The sequence below is a fragment of the Barbus barbus genome, assembly GCF_936440315.1.
Source record: "Barbus barbus genome assembly, chromosome: 46".
Lineage (NCBI taxonomy): Eukaryota > Metazoa > Chordata > Actinopteri > Cypriniformes > Cyprinidae > Barbus > Barbus barbus.
In genome coordinates this window covers 22,732,824-22,755,304 of record NC_136724.1, presented here as the reverse complement: position 1 = coordinate 22,755,304, position 22,481 = coordinate 22,732,824, and the positions used below count along the sequence as shown (strand labels likewise).

Genomic DNA, 22,481 nt, shown 5'->3' with positions numbered 1-22,481 from the left:
GTACTAAAATATCTACAAATTTACTAATTTATTTCAAACTAAAAACATAATAAAAACCATACATGTTTAAAAAAATAATAATTAAAAAAACAACAATTATTTAAACTTTGAGTAAAATTTAAATTAAAATATAAAAATAAAATCCTATTCAACAAATAGTTTGGGATGAGTTACGCTCAGAAGTTTAATATTGGTGAAATTATATACTTCAAGAAAACATGCAATTGTGATTTTGTTTGTTGTTTATTTTATTGTTTTACCTCAAAACAATGTAATCAGTAAGAAAACATGCAAAAGAGTACAAAACCATTCATTCATATATAGCGAGTATATAATAAATCATAATCAAATACTAATAAAAAGAGAGAGGGGTTAAACTAATGATTAAAAGTTAAGGGAATAAACACACCGTCCTATCTGAAAATACACAATCTACAGTGTTTACTAAATCAGATATGTATTTAGTTGACATAGCAGAGCTGTAGCTCTCTGATACTGAATTATGATAAATAATGTAACACTGTAATAGTCTGATTGACAGGCTCAGATATTAATCTACTGCACTCAGCCTGTGCTGGTTTTATAGATGCCAGGTTTTTCATAAAGTCATCTCTCAAAGTCTGAGTGAATGAACTCAAACATACTGACAAACTACTGATGCCTACAATATTTCAATAATACCGCTGCAAAAGATGTTTGGCATGTGTTGATCTACCTTATTATACATACAAGATATACAAGATAAGCCTTCTCAGAAAGGGTCACCTGTCTAGAAACATTGGCACTGGAAATGAGCAAGTTTCAATCTTGAACCCCATCCTGAACCCTGAATATTGAATTAACTATTTGGAAAAAGAAGGAGATTATTAAAAATAAAGCCACCGATTCACTTATAATTCACAACAAGTCCAGTGAATGCATTTTGATAGTTTGGCAAGGGATGAGGACGAGTGGTTTGAGTTGAACTGAGGATGTGTGTCTTAAAGCAATAGTTCACTAAGAATGACAATTCTCTCATTTACTCTCCCGTGCTTTTCCAAACCCACATGACTTACTTTCATCTGTAGGACACAAAATGAGGTGTTAAGCATTCTTTAAGAAACAAATAAAGTCTCATACCTAGGGCTGCACAATTTGGAGAAAAAATGTCAAATCTGAAGAATTCAAATTTGAAATTTGAAACATTTCTGATAAAAATTGTGACTGTGATTTAAAATGCTATTTTAAAAATTATATTTTTAACAAAAATGTTCAATGCAAAATTAATATAATTATTTTAGAGTATAACTGCACAATTACAATACTAATATATATGGCTTAATTTCTTAATTTTCAAACATTATTTTGGCAGAAAAAAGCCCTTGAAGCTCCTTTTTTGCAAACAACAGATTGTTTTTAAGTGCTTCTCTTTACCAATTCTCTTTTCTTGACATATATTTAATTAATTAGCAGTTTGCCATTGTTTAAGTCATATCACAATTCATGCAGTCTTACTTAAATGAGCTTGAAACAACGTGAGTGCGAGTAAACCATGAACTCTCTCATTAAATGTGACCTTTGACCTTTGATTTATATGTAAACAGTGTGTGTCTCATGTCCAGCGGCAGCGTTTCCTCTGGTACATCTCTAGCTCTGCAGAGAAGCCGTCCGAGTCGCTCTCAGAGGTGGAGTCAGACCAGAAGGAGGTGTGGCCTGGTGAAGTGTGGGAGGAGCATAGAATGCAAGAACCGGTGTGTTCCGGTTTACACACAGAACTGGCATCATTTCCTTTACATCCGTCACTGGAAACAGATACCGGCGGGTCACAGCAAGAACAGGAAGCAGATCTGTGCTGAAATTTAGGGTCGGAAAGGGAATTATGATCAGGGCTGGGGGTGGAGCCACAGTAGAGGTAAGAAGGTGAGGAGGGATCAAGGTAACAGGTAACATCCATTATGGACACGCCATCTTGATAATGCGCATCATCTGGACAGGAAGCAGAATCAAGAGGCTCAACTTTACCATGGTAAGAACCAGGGTTATCGGAGAAGGAACTAGAAATAAAGACGTGTTCGGTGTCAGAGGGATTGTGGGAAGGAAAAGGGCTTGTGTATTCCTCATAATCGCCATCTTCTGTTTGTGTGGCTTTGTCTTCCCTGTTGTGTGCGCAGGCGTCTGCGCAGCCGAGGGTCAGCACCCATCCCAGCTGGTTAGACAGCAGCAGACGCAGACCCGGCGGCAGAGGCAGCACACGCAGAGCATCTGCGCAGTTGGGCAGCATCTTGCGCAGCTGTGTGCAGCACAGGTACTGTAATGTGGTGGCTGCAGAATGTGAGCGGATCAGCTTCATGCTGCTCTTGGCCGCAGTCGAACACACCATCGGATACAGACGCTTATTCTGCAAGTGAGTAGCTGCTATGCCTGACAGAACCGAAGATAGATAGATAGTTAGTGTTTGAGTAGGAAATACATTGATACAGGACAGAAGAGAGCGTGTATGTCTTACCGATGCAGCGGCGGTTCTTATAGAAGCTCAGGGTGCCGTGCCAGCTGTCCAGGTGGACCCCGATAATGGACCCTTGACCGAATCGTGATGAAAAGTTCACCTTTGACCCCTTATGGAGTAGGTGACCTGAACCATGATAAATGTAGATGAAGAAAGGAAGTTAAAAAACACATAAATACGTAAAAATTCAGTCAGAACAATGTGGGGTTGGTAGGTTTTTTTTAATGTTTTTGAAAGGAGTCTCTTCTGCTCATCAAGGCTTTGATGAAAAATATAGTAAAAACACTAAAGTTGTGAAATATTTTTACAATTTACATTATTTTCTATTTGAATAAATTGTAAAATATAATTTATTTCTGTGATCTGCAGCTGTATTTTCAGCATCTTTACTCCAGTCTTCAGTGTCACATGATCCATCAGAAATCATTCTAATATGAAACATTTCTGATTATCATCAATGTTGTGCTGCTTCATATATTTGCTGAAACTGATGCATTTAATTTTTTAGGATTCTTTGATGAACAGAAAGTTCAAAAGAACAGCATTTATTTGAAATAAAATCTTTTGTAACATTAGAAATGACTTTACTGTCACTTTTTATCAATTAATTGCATCCTTGCTAAATAAAAGTATTAATTTCATTAAAAAAATCCAAACTTTTGATTGGTAGTGTAATCTAAAATTACATATCAATGGATAAATTAAGTCAAAATTTAAATTAAGTCAGTTTAGTCATTTTTAAAGATTAGATCTGGTAGAAATAGTCCCTTATGGGAATAAATGTGTTTTACTTGTGGGTGTTTTTAATACACAGACATGTGCAGGTTTTTTAATGTACTTAAATGAATAATACTGAATTAACTGTACAGAATGCAGGTCACATGACCTCTGACCTCACCTGTGTAGGACAGACCCCAGCTGTCCTCATCTGTGCCCAGCAGGCTGCAGAAACTATGTTTGAACTGATCCAGGTTCACTTCTGATGTCCCAACACCAACCATCTGGACTCATAAACACAAAATACATATTTGAAATGTATATCTTCTCTATCTATCTATGTAGATCTTATCTTGATATATTGTCAGTGTTGTAGTTTAGTGTCTTTGTTCATCCAGTATCTCACCATATCTGTGCCGTAGACAGGAGACGTCATCTTGATTTCCCAGAAGTGCTGTCCGTCGCTGAGAGGCTTCTCTCCTCTGATGGCGGCGGTTCCACAGCTGTACTCCGAGTGGAAGCTCACCTTCCGGTTAGAGCAGCTCAGAGACACGGAGGATGATTTGCTTTCCTCGTCCCAAACCCAATCACACCCTTAACACAATGACAAACACAAGCAACCATGATTTCAAATCTTCACTATGGGAAAACACAGCATCATTCATGTTATTTTTTATTAAAGGGCAGCATTATCCTCTGTACTGTAGCTGATTGTATTTAATTGAAATAAATTCTCATTCTGAAAAATTATGACAAATTATATTTTTGGTTCATTCTGACTCTAATGTTTTAAACTAATATTATTAGATGTTTGTATTTCTAATGTCTACTTGTACTTATTTGGATATAAATATATAATGGATTACTCTATTCTATGCATGTTATAGTTTCACAAGTGCTTTGTGATATAAATGGATAGATATGGATTTTTGTAGATATGGATTTTGACTGTGCTCGGTCAATCAGTGTTTTAGCTTATTTTATTTACAGTACCGTCCAACAGTTTGCCGGCTCGGTAAGATTTATTTATATATATATATATATATATATATATATATATAAAATCTAATATATTAATATTTGAAAGAAGTCTCTTCTGTTCACCAAGGCTGTATTTATTTGATTAAAAAATACAATAAAATTTATATTGTGAAATATTTTTACCATTTAAAATAACTGTTTTCTATGTGAATATATTGTAAAATGTAATTTATTTTTGTGATCTGCAGCTGTATTTTCAGCATCATTACTCCAGTCTTCAGTGTCACATGATCCTTCAGAAATCATTCTAATATGCTGATTTACTGCTCAAGAAACATTTTTTTTAGAATTCTTTGAAGAATAGAAACTTCATAAGAACAGCATTTTTTAAAATAGAAATCTTTTTGTGACACTGTAAATGTCTATACTGTCATTTGTGAGCAGTTAAATGCATCCTTGCTGAATAAAATAAAATCTAACGGACGCCAAAGTTTTCAAAGGTTGTGTATGAAAGTGCAGATCACATTTCTCAAGCCAGCTCAGTAAATTCTGTTCTCTTTATTGTTTAAATGCATGATTAAATGTACTGAATCTGACCCTGTTCTTCCTCTCCGCAGGTGCAGCTGAGGGTGTATGGGCTGATCTGGGCGTCTGAGCTGAGCTCTGTTTGAGCTGGACACTGGCAGAACGACTCGCCCGTCACGGGCACCACCGGCGGCAGCTCCGCTGGCACACACACCGTCACCGGCTCGTACCCTGTAGAGCTGCCCTCCGACTGACCACACAAACAAAACCAGTCAGGACCTCTCAGAAATGTTCAGGTCACATTTTAAAATCAAAGTAATATTTAATAAATGAAATTGTTGGTTACACTTCTACATTTTATTATCATACTAATTCTACATTTAAGTACGGAGTAATATTAATTAACTACATGCACTCACTATATGGTTAGGATTAGGGTTTGTTTTAGGGTTACTTGCATGTAATTATGCATAATTTATTGTTATTATAATATTAAGTACATGTAACGTTTGTAACAAGGACACCTTAAAATAAAGTGTTATCAAATTTTTCATAAAGAATATAAAGCCTGTTTTAAGCCTATTAAGAAGTTTGATTATCTTCATGTGTGAGAAGCTGATTTAAAGCAGCGCAGCATATGTTGTGTCACTGAAACCGTTCATTTGAGACTCTGATTGGCCAGATGCCCAGGTAATGTAAAACTAGTGCTAGTTAGCTCAAAATAACCTGACAGAAATAAGCAGAGCTTGTGAGGATAGAGTATGTCACCTGTGATGCCACAGCCTGCTTCTCTTCTGGGCTGAGGGGCGTGAGGGGCGTGGCTTCAGTCTCCGGGACATTCTCATTAACAACATACTTATTCCAAGACATTCCTGGAACACAAGAACAGAATGAGGCTGTTATTTCTTCTGTCCATCCATCCATCCATCTCCTCTGTCTGTCCGTCTATCTATCTATCTATCTATCTATTAGGGGTGGCACGGTACACAGATGTCACGGTTCGGTACGTACCTCGGTTCGGGGGTCACGGTTCGATACGATTTCGGTACGGTTCGGCATGTTTAGGGAAACACTATACTGTCAAATAACAATAAAGAACATAAGAATAATCTAAGTACAAGCAACAGCACAAATAAAAATACAATAGTGTAAAGATACAAATAAAATAATCAGTGATTTTCAGTTTTTTGTTTTTTATAAATTGAATAAAGTAATCAAAGGTAAAAGAGCATTGCATATTTGACTATAAATTAAAGATTACTCTTTATTAAAGTTACAAAAGCGATTCAATCAAGAGCAGTGAGTGATTTCTTTGTTGTTGCTGTTTATTTAATATTAAGAAAGTGCTGTCACTTTAAGAGAAAGCACTGATCCAGTGCACTGATACTGTACGTTCAGCCGGCTATATCTGCTATAGGATACTTACCAAGACGGGCATTTTGACAGAATTTTGTGTGAATTTATCCATTCAAACACAATTTCAGAGAGAGCTTCATATTTGCCCGCGTTCTGAGGCGCAGGTTTGCACGCTTCTGATGAGCGCACGCACAAATCTTCTCACTGCGCGCGCGAGCTCGCGTCCTCTGGCTCTTAAATGTTTGAACTGGCAGAGCTTACATGACTTTAGTTTAAACACCGATATCAACGTGTGCTGTTCAGGTCTCACCTGTGTGCGCGCGCTATCAGCACCCGGGTGATGACGGAATAAATGCTCATATTCCAGCATACGGCACTCGCATTGAACGAGTGAATGATTTGTCCACTTATTTTTTTTTCTTCTTTCTCATCGCTGTTGTTGTAATGTACTGGGAAGCCAGAATGCGCATCCATTAATAGAAACATACATTAGCCGAACCCTATTTGTTTTACTTGTTATTTATAACAAACCACATACATTGTCAGAATTAAGTTGAACCGCGGTCCTAGCGCGTGCCGAACCGTGTGTGGAGAACCGTGCGGTTCGGTTTTTTTCCGCGAACCGTGCCACCCCTACTATCTATCTATCTATCTATCTATCTGTCTGTCTGTCTGTCTGTCTGTCTATGTCTATTCGTCGGTCTGTCTATCCGTCTGTCTCTCCATCCAACCATCTATCTGTCTGTCTATCTATTTTTGTGAAGGGTTTGTCAGTAGTACTGCAGCTGATCTGTCATTTTCTCAGCATCACTTCCTGTAGCTGCTGACTCACAGATGTCAGGCTTTGCCATCAACTTGTTTTGCATGGACAGACTGCCTCGGCTGACACTGTACCCTACTTCTGATTGCTCCATATGCCACGGCTGGCAATCCGAGACTCTAGTCTTACATGCTTCATGTGATCTGCTCAGATCGCTCTGATGTTTACACTGTAAGAGTTTTCAAAACAGCCCATGAGGGTGAAGAAACTTTAAAAAGCATCACCAGAACAGGCTGGCATAGCAGAAAATGCTCTTTATAACTCTTATTGCACATGCATACACAGAAACTGGCATTCTTCAAGAAAGTGTTTTTCATATAAATCTGATGATTATAGGTTATGATTGCATTTCAAACATTTCTATTCCCCAGATATAAGTGTATAATTGGATTAAAAGACTTAATTGATTTTGTCCTAATGTGTACGCAACACGGCCAGGTGTTCGTTAATTAATAGATAATGTGTATCCAAAACAAGAATCCTGCCCTGGATACCTCCACCGCCCCAGAGCTGACCAACTGGCCCAGCTTTACTTATGTGCTTCTGGGAAATGCAATGGTGCACTAAGTTTGCATTACACCGGCATGAGCACATTTCTCATGCAAACAGCATATTCATAACAAACAAGATTGCATAAAAGTAATGTGATAGGACTAACACAACATAAAGACTTCAGCTCGAAATTTAGTTTTTTGAAGAACAAACACTTCATGTTATCAATTAATATAAGCTCATTAAGCAGAATGCATACTAATTATACAATAATTAGAAAAATGCATAAAATAGTTCAAATACACCATGTCACATGGTGCTTGACAATTCATGTCATCTATGCTGAATTGTTGCTGCTATTATTAATATCAGCAATTACATAGTGAATATTACAGATAGTAATGCTGCACATTCATTTAAATGTGAATCACATTTAAAAACAATAAAAACAAATTCCCTAAACTTCTGACACCAATACTAATTGTACTAATTATTATGATTATGAACTTATATTACTAATATACACTTATGCTGAATATTATCTTAATATAATATTAATAATAATCAAATATATATATTTAGCATGTGTGTTTGGCTCAGTGTTATTTTTTTAGGATTACTGATAAACTAATGTAGTTTGATTTGTATTTGTTATCTATTTTAGTTTTAGTAATGTCATTTTATTATGTCTGTATAGGATTTAGTCTGATTTAATTTGCGTTATTTTAGTACTTCAACATACTACATGGAAATGAAATAATACACACATATTGGCTTAGTGTTATGTTTTCATTTAAATGTTGTTGTATGCATTTGTCATTTCTTTATTTTCTTAAATGTGTATATACAGTATTTATAGAGTTTTAACTTATATTTGTAAGTCGCTTTGGATAAAAGGGTCTGCTAAATAACTAAAATTAAAGTAAAAGTCAATTATATGAATGCATTAACAGGAAAATGTGTTTGCATACTATGTTTACAACATTTTTAGACTGCTATCTGCTGTAAACACCTGACTGCACGAAGAGTCATTTCACTAAATGGACTTTCAGAAATCACATCTTTACTAAAATGATGACATAATTAACATATAAACTCACATACCTTGTTATGCTTTCGTTTATTCTCTCTGCTTTAAACACGCGTGTCCATCAGGAGCTGCTGTAAGTGATATATCTGCTGCGTGTTAGTTTGGTGACCTACATCTACACACAACACAACACCGGCCAGTCATCAGTCATACTACGGAAAAGGCGTAGCTCATGAATATTAATTAGGTCATGCCGTCGTTGCTCAAGCGTCTAGTGACTGTACCTAATTAATATTCATGAACTGAAGTTCCATTGGCTAGCTGAGTAACGCCCACTTCCCTCGTCTCCTTTTCAGCCAATCGGTTAGCCATATTGCGCAAACGTTTTGTTACGTAGTTAATATTCATTATGTGAAGCCTTCGCCATAATAGTGCTCCTAATGTAGCAGGTCATCCTCATTAAAGGCCGCTTTAAGGATCAGCCCGCGCTGGCTTTCCGTCAACTTTACCTTAAACGACAAATTATCTGATTATCTACAGACAAACATGCAAGCATCAGTGACGTGGTAAACTAAAAGCCTGCAAAACATAAAAATAAAATAAATATAATAATTTTTTAAATTTATTAATACATTTTTGTTATAAAATAATAATTAATTCGTTATTAATCAAAAGTGAATATTTCAGCCCGACTGGGAATTTTACATACTACAGTTTTGAAGGATATTAACAGGGGCGTGGCTAAATTGGTGTGTTGACCAATGGTAACTTCAAATGCGTTGCATTCTTATACTTGATTGGACGAGCTTGCTCTTAGGCGGGATCAAAAATATAGGACGTCATTTGACGTATTGCGGAAATAAAATAAACCAATATGGACAAGAGAGGTGAGTACAGAACTTTTTCATTCATGCAATACAACTGAATCTCTTCACAGCTGTCCATTTACGTTGTCATGGATGCAACGGAATGTAAATAAACATAAATGCAATAATACAGCCATTTTGAAATAAATGTAATAAAAAGTGACATGATAATACATTGTTTGTGGACATGATGTAACAGTACAGCATGGTAAAACTGTTTTGTATATGAACCAAAACAACGCCATAATTTTAGACATTGATATTGGAAATCTACTGTTTTGGTTGAACATTTAGTATGATGATATCTGTTGGAGTTCCACGGTACGTCATCATTCAGTACCACGGTATATATCACAGTACCATGATATTACCTTCTAGCTTCACTGTAGCTCTGCAGTGTTTGTGTGAGAGGTTTAAATAACCAGAGAGGAAATAAACTCAACTCAAACTCACATGTGTGTCAGAGCAAGGGAATCTGGATCAGGTGAAGCACGTGCTTCTGGTTCTGTCTGGGAAAGGTGGAGTAGGGAAAAGCACCATCACCACTGAACTCGCCCTGGCGCTCAAACATGCAGGAAAGAAGGTCAGATACCATTGTATTCTATTCTATTTGATTCTTTTCTCTTCTGGTTTATTCTATTCATTTTTATTTGATTCTGTTCTGCTCCATTCCATTGTATTGTGCTCTATTCAATTCTATGCTGCTCTATTCTATTCTAATGTGCTACATTTCATCTATTATATTCTTCTCTATTCAATTCTATGCAGATCTATTCTATTATATTGTGCTTTTTTAATATTCTGCTAAATTCTGTTATATTGTGCTCTATTTTATTCTGATGTATTGTATTCTACTCTATTCTATTCTATTGTGCTCTTTTATATTCTGCTCTATTGTTATATTGTGCTCTTTTATTCTGCTGTATTCTATTATACTTCATTTACTTGATTCTATTCTGCTCTATTCTATTATATTGCATTCTATATTCTGCTCTCTTCAGTTCTATGCTACTGTGTTCTATTAAATTCTACTCTCTTCTATTCCGCTCTATTCAATTCTATGCTGATCTATTACACTGTGCTCTATTCTATTGTGTTCTTTTATATTATGCTTTATTCTATTATACTGTGCTCTACTAAATTATGATCTATTCTGTTATATTCTGCTCTTTTCTATTATATTCTACTTTATTTTATTATGATTTATTCTATTATATTGTGCTATGTTCTTTTACAGTATGTTGTGCTCTATTTCTGTTTGTTCTATTATATAGTGCTGTATTTTTATTCTAATCTGCTCTATTCTGTGCTATTCTATTCTATGTCATCATGTGATGTTGTTGTGTGTGTCAGGTGGGTATCCTGGATGTGGATCTGTGTGGGCCCAGTATCCCGCGGATGCTGAGTGTGGGGAAGCCGGAGGTGCATCAGTGTGATGCAGGGTGGGTGCCGGTGTATGCAGACCCCCAGCAGCAGCTCGCGCTCATGTCCATCGGCTTCCTCATGGAGGATTCGGACGAGGCCGTTGTGTGGAGGGGGCCCAAAAAAGCGGGTCTGACTTTTACTGTTTAACCCTTTGAACTTTGGTACCTGATGTGTTCTCGTCTCACATCCCCATCTCTTCCTTAGCTCTGATTGGGCAGTTTGTCAGTGATGTGGCATGGGGCGAACTGGACGTTCTGCTGGTGGACACGCCACCGGGGACGTCAGACGAACACCTGGCCGTGCTCGAGAACCTGCGCAAACACAGAGTGGACGGAGCCGTGCTGGTCACTACACCACAGGTGAACATAACGATGCTGTAGAGGTCCTTGCACACTGAGTCCGAAATTTTCGTATGCGTCTTTTTCCTATTCGTCATCCTTTCCTATCAAAATGCTTGCTACGGAATGCGAAAACGCAGAAACTTCAGTTTCAGTTTTGGAGGCAGTGTGTAAACGTGATTGACACAACGTGAGGTCGTATTTATTTTTTAACGTTTTAAAATTTCAGACGAGAATTTCGGACTCAGTGTGCAAAGACCTTAAACCTCTTGTTTATGCCACAGCTTGAACTAGAGCCATTGAGCTCAGTAAAGCTGCATTTGACAGGGTATGACAGCCACTATCTCATCTAAATTGCTATAAAATGTACAATTCGGTGTAGAATTCAAATGGGTCCACTACGTTTTGTGGTCTGCGCCAACTCGCGCATATAATCCGCTCCGTGCTATCAGGTCTCTGGACCGGAGCAGACTGTGGCGCAAAACCAGACTTCTTTCACCCCAATGTAAAGCATATTTACACGGTCAAAATCTATCCCTATCCCCTATATAGTACACTACGTGCCATTCACCCTACAGAAAATACAAATTCTGCGAACAAGTGACCGATTTCAGCCGCAGCTTCATCATCTATTTATAGTGTATGGGGCAGGATGCTTTGGATTCTAGCGAGCATTTGATTGGACAGAAAGTTTGATGAGAAGTTGAAGTGCAGAGTGATGTCATCAAAACCATTGATCCATTTTGGCAGAAGTGAGAGACTGCAAGTTTTGAATGCTTTTATCTTGTAAATGCGAATTTTGTCATTGTTTTGGAGTTGTTTGGAGTGTTTAGATTATAGCTAACCTAACATATTCATACTAAAAGTGAAAAAACTTCAAATTTTGATTTCATGTGGACTTGAACACCCTTTCAAACGGCAGGCGGTGTCTACAGGAGACGTGAGGCGCGAGATCACCTTCTGTAAGAAGACCGGCGTGAAGATCCTGGGCATCGTGGAGAACATGAGCGGCTTTGTGTGTCCACACTGTTCTGTGAGTTTCAAACACATACAACTGTACGGGAAAATGCCATCTAACAATCTGTATTAAACACCGATGTGTGTTTTATAGGAGTGCAGTAACATTTTCTCTAAAGGTGGAGGTGAGGAATTAGCCAAGCTCACTGGATCTGTGTTTCTAGGTAATGTGCTGATCTACCCACACTTTTCACTCGAGTTGTTCCACCATTCACCACTTGATGGAGCACAGCAGCTCATTCTGTGTTTAATTTCAGTGAGTTTTGAATACAGGACAGATGAGACTATAGTGTGGTCCAAAAGTCTGAGGTTTCACTGAAGATCAACCTGAAATAGCGAAATTAAAACAAACATATCATGTCAAATTAATAAGAAATACTAAAGGTTCTGCTCTGTTTTGAAGTAAATTTCAATTAAAAATAAATTACAAATATTTAATAAAAATACAAATATTTTATAATAAATAAATTATATTGTAATATATATTATAATAATTTAAATTGCATTTATTTTTTACATTTACAATTACAAATTACTATTATTTGCTCTGTGGAACATCTGGAAACATGATAATGTTCATGTAACCAACCAAATATTAACACATACTTGAATTCGTGTTATAATTAATTTATTTTAAAAAACTAACACTAGCTTCTCAAAGATTTTTGTATTCTATCTATTTGTTTTCTTTTTTATTTATTATATACGTGTACTGCATTAAGCTAACTGCATACTTGCATATCATTGCTCTTTTGTTGGTTTTGATTGCTTCCATTGTCCTCACTTATAAGTCGGTTTGGATAAAAGCATCTGCTAAATGACTAAATGTAATATATTTACATTACATTAATAATAATTAAATTACAATTTGTTGTTATTAAATACAAAAATGAACCCCACTGTACCTCACATCCCTTTATGTGTAAACACATATACTGACTGGCTGTGTGTCTGTAGGCTCAGTACCGCTGGATCCGCTCCTGACAGCGAGTTTAGAGGAGGGCCGGGACTTCCTGCAGGCGTTTCCTGAGAGCAGCACATACACAGCCATCAGTCATATAGCAGACACTCTCCTCAGCAGCCTGGACTGAACACGATCAATACGTGACAGAGACTGAGACGATGCTTCATGTGATATCATTTATTATGAGAGGATTTATCTGTAAAATATATTTGAAATCTGGAGAATATTAGATATGTTATTGACAATGCAGTGTGTTGTAACTTTAAATAACAAAAATACTAAATATTAAAGAAATGGCGTCCTTTGTGTCCCACACTAATATGTGACCCTGGAGCACAAAACCAGTCTTAAGTCACTGGGGTATATTTGTAGCAATAGCCAAAAATACATTATATGGGTCAAAATTATCCATTTTTCTATTATGCCATAAATTGTGCTAATGTCAACATTGACAAAGCAAGTTTTTGTTTTTACGTGGATGAGACTGTTATTGTTCTGCACCTACAAAACAAGAAGCTTTGAGTGATTTGCAGACATATCATAAATATCTGGGCATTGATAGCACATAAAATTTTAGCTCATACATTATTTAAAACAGAAATTAAGGAAAAGTTAGGGTTTTACTTTAGAAATAAGTCTTGTTTTTCATTTTATGCATGTATCTGCGACATTCTTACCAATTCTTGATTATGGGGATGTAGTGTACCAACATACACCATCCTATCTTCTTTCCTCATTAGGGGCTGTGTATCATGGTGCCTTAAGGTTTATCACTGATCGTAAAGCTTTAACACATCACTGTACATTATACAGGAGAGTTGCTTGGTCCTCTCTTGCCGCTCAAAGAAAAATGCATTGGTACCTAATGATATAGAAGGCAATTTTTGTTTTTTTACCACATTATCTGTTGTTTGATTCAACAAAAAACAGTTGGTAATTATTCACAACGTTCACAAATGTTTTATAATCTCAGTGTACCTTCTAGAACTAATTTGGGTACTAAGGATTTTAAATATGCTCCCCTTTTGGACTGGAATTTTCTTCAAATTAAATTAAGGTTAAATCAGTTGGTGCCTATTAGATATTTTAAAACACTTAAGTGGTTTGGAGAAAGACTTGGAGATTTGCAAATGTTTCTAATGGCTGTATTTTTAGCGACATTTCTTTTGCGTAGTATTCCGTGTATTGTATGTGATTGTTATGTGTATTTGTCAACTTGGGCTGCCTATCTTGGCCAGGACACTCCTTAAAGAGATTGTAATCTCAGTGAGCTTTCTTTCCTGGTTAAAGGTTATAATAATTTAGCTGTAAATCTATCAGTGCTGTTGGTGAATTATTATCAAGGTTGAAACTGAAGGCAAACACACACAGCTGAACACACTCACACGAGCCGTCAGAGGATGAATAAGCACAGGGAACTCAGGCATGTGGAAATTACACTTGTGAGACCCATCGAGGGGCACACGCACACCTTTAATACAACCAAACATCAGATATACACAGGAAACATCCAGAAATACACACATCGAGCGGAAATACTCCCAGACAACTGCACTCGCCAGCAAACCAGAACCCGGCCAGTGCAGCTCTATTCTCATATATATAGATCTGTATTTATATATGTTTATGTAAATATCAATTCAAGGAGCTCCAAGTACATTTTTCAAGTACAAGAACAATATTCTCAATAAATTAAATCAGTGGAAAACAAAAAAAGGACGTTAAACAAAAACTACTCCATTCCACATACAGATTCGTTAGTGCTTTTTTCCACTTCACAAACACTTCGATTTATAAAACTCCCAAATCATGTGACAGGAAGAGACAGGAACCAGAGGCGTTCGTGTGTTTCCCTCTCAAACATGAAGGGAGCGAAAGAGAACGCGTGATTGGCTAACAGATCGATAGGCAGGAGTGGTGTGGAAACAAACAGAGAATGAGATCTATTACAGCATTATTATATTATTATTATTATTTTTTTCTTCACAGACACAGGACGGAATCACTATATACCGCATTTACAAGAAATCAAAACTATCAAACTGGGACGACTGTACACTTTCAGAGATAAAACCAAACGCAAAGCCCCCACCTCTCAATTCATCTAATTTCATTTTAATTTAAGGTACCTTTATTTTTTATTCCCCCCTCTTCCCACTTTTTTTGTTCCACGTGCCCTGTTTCGCGGTCCGGCAGCGCTGCATGCTGACTGCCAGTTTATTTGGTTGAGAGGATCAGGGCTACGATGAGGCCGTAGAGACCCAGAACTTCAGCGAAGATCAGAATGAGGATCATGCCCACGAAGAGACGCGGCTGCTGGGCGGTGCCACGGACGCCCGCGTCTCCCACGATGCCGATGGCGAACCCGGCCGCCAGCCCGCTCAGACCCACGCTCAGACCTGCGCCCAGATGCAAGAAACTCCTGCCACACACACACACAACAATCCATTAGCTGGTAAAATAAAGAATTACATAAATGAAAAATAAACAAAGGGTTAATTTTGGGAAATGGAAATAATTCACGTAACACTTAATGAATAAAACCCCATGTTTGTCTAATAGACTATGAAAATTCAAGTAATTTATTATTTTCAAAAAGGAAATCAGTGCTTAAATACATGTATGAGTGCATTAAAACAGTTTAAATTTAATTTAAAATGCATTTATATTAAATCAATTAAATAATTTAAAAGAAATGCATAAAGGTGTTAAATAAATCAGTTCAACAATACCAATCTTCTACAATCTACAATATCATCAAATTTCCGTATTTTTGCTATATACACACACAGTTTGTATATGTAAGTAATACAAAAGTTTTTTTTTTTTTTTTACTATAATAACCCTGATCAGAGTCAGAGTTCCTAGTAGTGATGATCTGTTTAACTCACTTGTACAGAGTGATCTTGTCTGAGATGCTGTTGGCGATGAGGACGGCCACCACCAGCCCGTATATAGCGATGATTCCCGCCATGACCACAGGAATGATGGACTTCATGATCAGCTCCGGACGCATCACGGACATGGCAGCGATACCCGTGCCGCTCTTCGCCGTGCCATACGCCGCGCCCAACGCTGCACACAAACACACAACCTGCTTAATCGTCATGCACGGTTTTCATTATTACTGCAACAAAAATATTAAAGCACCATTATTTGACTTTCCAATAAAAGTGCACTAAAACAGGGAGTAAACAGTTACAGCTATACTCTCAGCCCAGCTCTAAAAGATGCAAAACAATATCATACAGATTTCAATAAAAACTAAATCTGGTGTACATCGAATGATGCATAAGATTGCATAATTTCTCAACGCTGCCTGACTCTGTAGAAACAGCATGATTCACGTCTCCTGCGATGTTTCTGCAGTGTTCAGTAGTGAAAGCAAAAGGGCAAAAACATGAGAGTTTTACACTTCTGAACACAGACTGCCTGTGAAGAACTAAACCCGCCGCTGCTGGGTGCTTTTAAACCACTGCTAATGTATTGCTGCGGGTTGGTTGCTTACTGCTTCACCTATTTTATTGTCCACAAGAATGAAAATCATACATTTGACAACTTAGATTAATAGCAGAACCCTTTTTAACTAAAGTTTAATCGTGGTTTTAAAAACAAAAAACTGTATGAGCAATAGTAATAGTGAAGACTGCATTATCAAACAGAAATAACAGGTAAACAAGTCAAGTCACTATTATTGGTATAGCGCTTTTAACAATACAAATTGTGTCAAAGCAGCTTTACATCAGTTTGATATAAAACTGGGTGGCTTTACATCAGCTTTACAGTATTTAGACGGGGAAATAGTGTCGTTCTCCTCTGGCCAGACAAAATCAGCAGTTTAAATCTACAATACTAATAATTCAAAAATAATAATACAATAATTCCATTATTAGCAAGGAATCTACTCACAATAATATCCTTACTGACAACAGAAATGCACCATGGAGAAAATATAATAATTTAAGCACCGGCAGATGGTTGGAACTGATCTCAGGCTCAAACCCGTGTTATTTCAGTATCCCTATTATAGATATTATTCATATTTGAAATTGTTTTTCATTTTCATTATTTTCTGTTTTCACTTTAATTTGAGATAAGTTTGATTTAGTATTTTTTTTTTTTTTTTTTTTTTATTAATTAAATTGTCTACATATTAGCTTTTTAATTTTAGTTTGTTTTAGTTATTTTTGCACATCAGGTAAAACTAAATTAAAATAAACAAATGCTACCTTGGCAACTAGCTGACAATTTTTATAATACTAATAATAATTTATTTTAGTTAAAATTTTATTTCATGCAAGTATATTTTTATTATTTTATATTTTTTCATTTACTTCCTCAGTATTTTGCATTGATCTTTGGAACTGTTCGAGTTAGTGTTAATTATTAATTCTGCTCACACTTAACACACTGCTGCACATTACACCACATTCATCCAGGAATCTTAGTCTAATCTTAGTTTCCGGGATTAAAGGTTAAACCTGCTGCATTAACCACGATTACAACAACTACTACAGCACAGAATAACCCAAACTAGCCAATAACAGAGTGTGTGTGTGTGTGTGTGTGTGTGCCGTGACAGATGGGCTTGTGCGATGAAGAGCAGAATCAATCCTTCAGCGTGCAGATGGCCACTGTCCAAACACACACACACACACACACACACACACTATTTAAGACCAACTCTACCTGCTTTGAGAACAACACACACAACAATGTCAATAAAACAATCTGATAATGGAGTCTGATTTACTGCTTTCACAGCAGACGATCGGTTCAAAAACATTGAAAAAAATCTTCTTGTTTTTGCAATTAAAGTGCATTTTGTATTGATGTTGATGCATTAATTCATGCCGTGACAGCAGCAGCTATAGCTATTTTCATGACAAACTCGGTTTAAGCGGTATAAATTATAATCATAATATAAAAATAATCATAAATAAATCAATACATTATATTAAATTCAAATCAATTATATAAAAATATTTTTATTGCAACACTATAAAAATCTATTAATTATATAAGCCCCATCAGTTTTATATTTGACAGTAAATCTAAACTTTTCCCAGAAGAAGCTTTTCTTAAAAAACGTTTAATAACCCTACTGAATAAAACCAACGCCTAATATAATTAAAAGCAGGACATTCAAATAAAATATGCTTTATTGTTGATGAGCAAGTCTTGCGTGACCAATTCAGGATTTTGTTAGGTCATGTCTATTTTTAAAATGAAATCAATAGACCTTTCATTTATTACAGGGTCTAATGAAATCTTGGTAAAACCATCTGGCATTCAGATGATCAATTATTTTGGCCAGTGAAAAGTTTTGGATAATCCTGAAGAATCAGAACTGACCCTCAATTAATATGGACATATTAACTGAAGGAAAGGTCTGGAAATGAAGACTACATGCAAAACTAAAGATAAATCAAAATGATCTGAAGTGCCTCGTATAATGACTATTTTAAATCGACATCTTAATATGCAACACTTACAGCACGATGGTCAAAACACCCAATGCAATGACCAAAAATGGACAGGACGACTTTAAAAACATAACTTTGGAGGTTATTTACATAGGAAAATTACTGTGCAAACTGTCTTAACAGCTAAAAGCACAGCCGATTATATATGAAAAATACTAAAACATATTCAATTTAATTAATAAACTAGTCTTACTATTGTGACCCATTCCCAATGGCAATAATTACTTTTATTTTTCTTCATTTTTTTGCCAATAAATGACATGACAGATTATATAAATAAACTGGGATTGATTTATGCATTATTTTAAACAATATTTACTCAAACCCAATGCTAACTTGAAAATAGAAAATATGGCCCTAAAAACACCAAATCTCATCTGATTAATCAGCTTGTGCAATATTTGAGTTTATCACTACTAGTAACCTATAGATAATTCATCCCTACTAGTGCTGATGAATAGCTTACCTGCAATAACTGCATTCTGCTATACTAACATATTTAGTAGACGCATCCTGAGAGACTTACAAATGAGCACAGGACTGCACAGACTGAACTGGGACAGGATGCCAAGTCAGATAAAAGACTAACATCTCCTCTCAAATTAGCTCCAGCTCTTCCAAAGACACAGTGGCATCAGAAATTATCTGCGTGCATCGCGCCAGTTAGTCACAACACTTGTCAAATCACTTATTCCACGAGTAAATATAGTATCAATCAAATCAGCTGAGCCTCAATGACAAGCATTCACAGAAAAACACACAGGAACGTCTGCGATCAAACACAACCGTCTCACTCCTGGGGGCTGTTTCATAAAACAAGTTTACCAAACAAGCCAAGTTTATTCCAGTTAGTCTGACTTATTTTGGACCAAATCAACTGACAATAAGTCAGACTAACTGAAATAAACCTGGCTTATTTGGTAAACTTGCCCCCAGGACATTATAAAGAAATGTTTTGGGTTCATTACAAGTTAAACTCTATCGACAGCATTCGTGGCATAATGCAGATTACCACTGAAAACAATAAAACAATACAAAAAAGGGAAATTAAATTAATCAAGGTTACAGTAAAAACAAGGGCACTAATAACTGTATATCCAAGCTATAAAAAACCTACAACTTCCTTTAAAACAGCAAAAGCCCTGTTGTGTAGATGCATATAAAGCATGAATCAATCAAAACCCTGTTTTACTTTACAATGTGACATATTTGTGGGAACAATAGGACATACAGTGTAGGGCGGAGCTTGATTTAAACAATTAACTGGATCGTAAAAGAGGCATAGAGGCAGATGGTCAGGGGGAGGGGCTAAAAATAAGAGGGCTCGATGATGTCACCTGAAACGGAAAGTTGTTTGAGAGGCGAAGCAATTTATGAAGACGAACGTTTTTTAAATAAATTATGTGCACAATAAAAGCCTGTTTGAACTATATTAATAACCAAGTGTATTTAAAAAAAAAAAAAGTCCTACTATAACAGCACAGATTAACAATATCAATTTTTGATGAAGCTGATGAATCATAAATGAACTGGCAACCAATCAAAATCCATCCAACTTTAAAGAGCTTGAGAATTTGAAGCATTTTTTTTCTTAGTATAAATAATTTGATTGGCTGTTGCTAAGGATTCTAGGACAAATTATAGGCTATAATTTTTGGTGCAAACAGGCCTTTAGAGCTAGAATACAAATTATGGAAGTAATTAAAGTTAATTTTGATTTCAAGTTTAACGCTAAACAGAACTGAGAAGTTCAGCTTTATTCTGGATTTCACATCTAAAGCGGCAGAATCCCTCAAATACATAATAAATCAACTTCAGCTGTTTCTTCTCGGCATTTCGCTTTCATGTTCAGTGACAAACTGGACGCACACTAAAGAAACCCTTCGTTATTGACTCACAAAGACACGTTTGATGCCGTTCTCATTAAGAAAGCCGTTCAATCGCACACGCAAAGCATTTGCTGACCTCACTTAATAGAAAATTATTATCTATGTCTCTCCAGCCAGAACTGTACACATGTTAAACAAACACACACCAGCTTCTGCATTCGTTTGCTTGCATTACTGATGACATTCACAGCGATAACGTCACAGATAACCAGACCCAACAGGCCTGAAGTGTGGTCTAACAGAATAAACAGCATGATGCCTTGTGCTGGAAATGATGTCGTGACGTCCCTCTCTACTGTAATTCGCAGCTGGTCTCAGCATCGCATGAGTTCTGCAGCACAACCTGTTCAAATTAGCAGGAAATTAAGGATACTGATTACTAAAGATGCACCCATTTTTGAGATTATTCTATCAGTCTTTCACGATGGATGATACGATGCATCCTGCTCATCATCACTCACAAATCACATTAAAGCTGACTGAAAACTAATCTTAATATGCATTACAACACCTTGCAATTTGGGGTTAATTGAACCAAAAAATACAGTAAATATCACTAATTGTCAAATTCACAACTACAGGCTCCACCTTAAATTCAATAGTTCAGCCTCTGAAACCAATCAAACCTGTGAAATAAAACTAGTTTAACCTTGACCTGCAAAAAAACTATAATCTCTATATCTACCCAAACCAGGGAATGGCTGGCATCCCTAAAGCTAACACATAATAAATCTATGAAAATATTTCATATTTTAGAATCAATATACGTGTATTGAAATAGTATCAATAATAAATAACTGACCAGGAATTGTTCGACTGGCACATACATGGATTATAATCATTACGTATTTAATAAAATGTTAACAATATTTCATACGACACTAGGTTTAATGGAGCAGCACTGACAGGATTGGATTATAATGATGCAGACATCTTTTGATGTCAAATCTGAAGGTGATGATTAATAAAAGTGTATCAGTTCTCATAATAACAATAATAAATAACACCATTAATCTGAATTTCCTCAGATATCAAGAATAGAGGAAGATTTTTATTATAATGAAGATAAAATGATTATGAAGATATAATTATGTGTATAGTAATCAATAAATGTTTAATAGATATATTAAATAAATTAATTAAAAATAACGTTACCGCTGAAGACCATCGCTGCTGATGCGCCCATCACTGCGAAGAACGGCGAGTATTCAGGGCTTCCCGACGACATTATTCCTCTAATTTCACCTCAAAACGCTAATAACACCGAGCTAATGCTGCTGGAGAGGGCAGAACCGTACAAACTGACGGGCACCGGGTTCTGAGGATGAACGGTTTGGTACGAAACAATGGCTTTAAATCCCAGTCAAAAAATGGAAACTGCTCTTAACGGATCCTGTAGATGAATCTGCGGTACAAAATGGCCGACAACATCACCTGACACACCGCGAAGGAAATCCCATCTGACTCCTGGAGGGGGAGGAGATTATAAAAATATATGAATGCGCGGAGATACTTTTTCAAATAGAGTCGTAGAATGAATGTTAAATAATAAATAATGTAAAATAATTAAATAGAAGCATTTGAGTGCAATACAGACGGATTTAAAGGTTTTGTGGGTTTGTAGGTTTACGGTCTCCCCTATTAGAAGATATAATAGTGCGCTCCGCTGCGGGATTTCCCTTTAATACTGAAGACGTTCAAATCCACCTTGGAATAAAAATCACGCGTTTATAATCTGGGTGTGAATATATTATGTTTTTAAAATTATTCCATATATTTAAATCATTTCATACTGACAGGGAAAATCCATGCAACCCTAAATGATAAATATAGTACGGATTTATTCCAACACGGACGCAATCTAATGTAAAACAGCGTGTTTCAAAATCCCTGTATTTTTAGTATTGCATGCATTATGTAATTTATAAAGCATTATTTGCAATCTGTCTACAAAATGATTGCAAAAACACTGTCAGTATGATAATCAGAATGTGTGTAATTTCATACATTATACTTTTATTGCAGCTGTGTAACTTGATAAGATACTCTTTTAAAGGGCGTAGGTTTACTAGTCACATTGCACGCGATAT

General features: G+C 36.2%; 3 protein-coding genes and 2 gene segments (V, D, J or C); 2 read left to right on the top strand and 3 right to left on the bottom strand.

Moving 5' to 3' along the window:
* The window catches only part of LOC306864845 (Ig kappa chain V-III region MOPC 63-like), a 684,433-nt gene that overhangs the window by 207,862 nt on the left and 454,090 nt on the right, over positions 1-22,481 (bottom strand).
* LOC306864846 (Ig kappa chain V region K29-213-like) overlaps positions 1-22,481 on the top strand; it is a 764,502-nt gene that overhangs the window by 289,894 nt on the left and 452,127 nt on the right.
* On the bottom strand, positions 1,488-5,578 carry spsb3b (splA/ryanodine receptor domain and SOCS box containing 3b; the record flags this gene model as incomplete). The annotated part of the gene is made up of 6 exons (XM_079409327.1): positions 1,488-2,400; positions 2,486-2,611; positions 3,384-3,486; positions 3,609-3,796; positions 4,781-4,958; positions 5,477-5,578. 6 exons carry the CDS (start codon positions 5,576-5,578, stop codon positions 1,592-1,594), a joined length of 1,506 nt encoding a protein of 501 aa, XP_079265453.1. The 3' UTR covers positions 1,488-1,591.
* Positions 9,248-13,493, top strand: LOC306864844 (cytosolic Fe-S cluster assembly factor nubp2-like). 2 transcript variants are annotated; one of them, XM_079409107.1, is made up of 7 exons: positions 9,248-9,293; positions 9,737-9,855; positions 10,626-10,824; positions 10,902-11,056; positions 11,958-12,068; positions 12,147-12,216; positions 13,010-13,493. In XM_079409107.1, exons 1-7 carry the CDS (start codon positions 9,281-9,283, stop codon positions 13,141-13,143), a joined length of 801 nt encoding a protein of 266 aa, XP_079265233.1. In that variant the 5' UTR covers positions 9,248-9,280; the 3' UTR covers positions 13,144-13,493. The 2 variants fall into 2 exon arrangements, with proteins under 2 accessions (XP_079265233.1, XP_079265234.1); XM_079409108.1 differs by having other exon boundaries at positions 9,257-9,293; positions 9,651-9,855.
* atp6v0cb (ATPase H+ transporting V0 subunit cb) lies at positions 13,437-21,803 on the bottom strand. Its single transcript, XM_079409111.1, has 3 exons — positions 21,547-21,803; positions 15,908-16,091; positions 13,437-15,438 (listed from the first exon to the last, which is right to left on the bottom strand). The coding sequence occupies exons 1-3, from the start codon at positions 21,617-21,619 to the stop codon at positions 15,234-15,236; spliced, it is 462 nt and encodes a 153-aa protein (XP_079265237.1). The 5' UTR covers positions 21,620-21,803; the 3' UTR covers positions 13,437-15,233.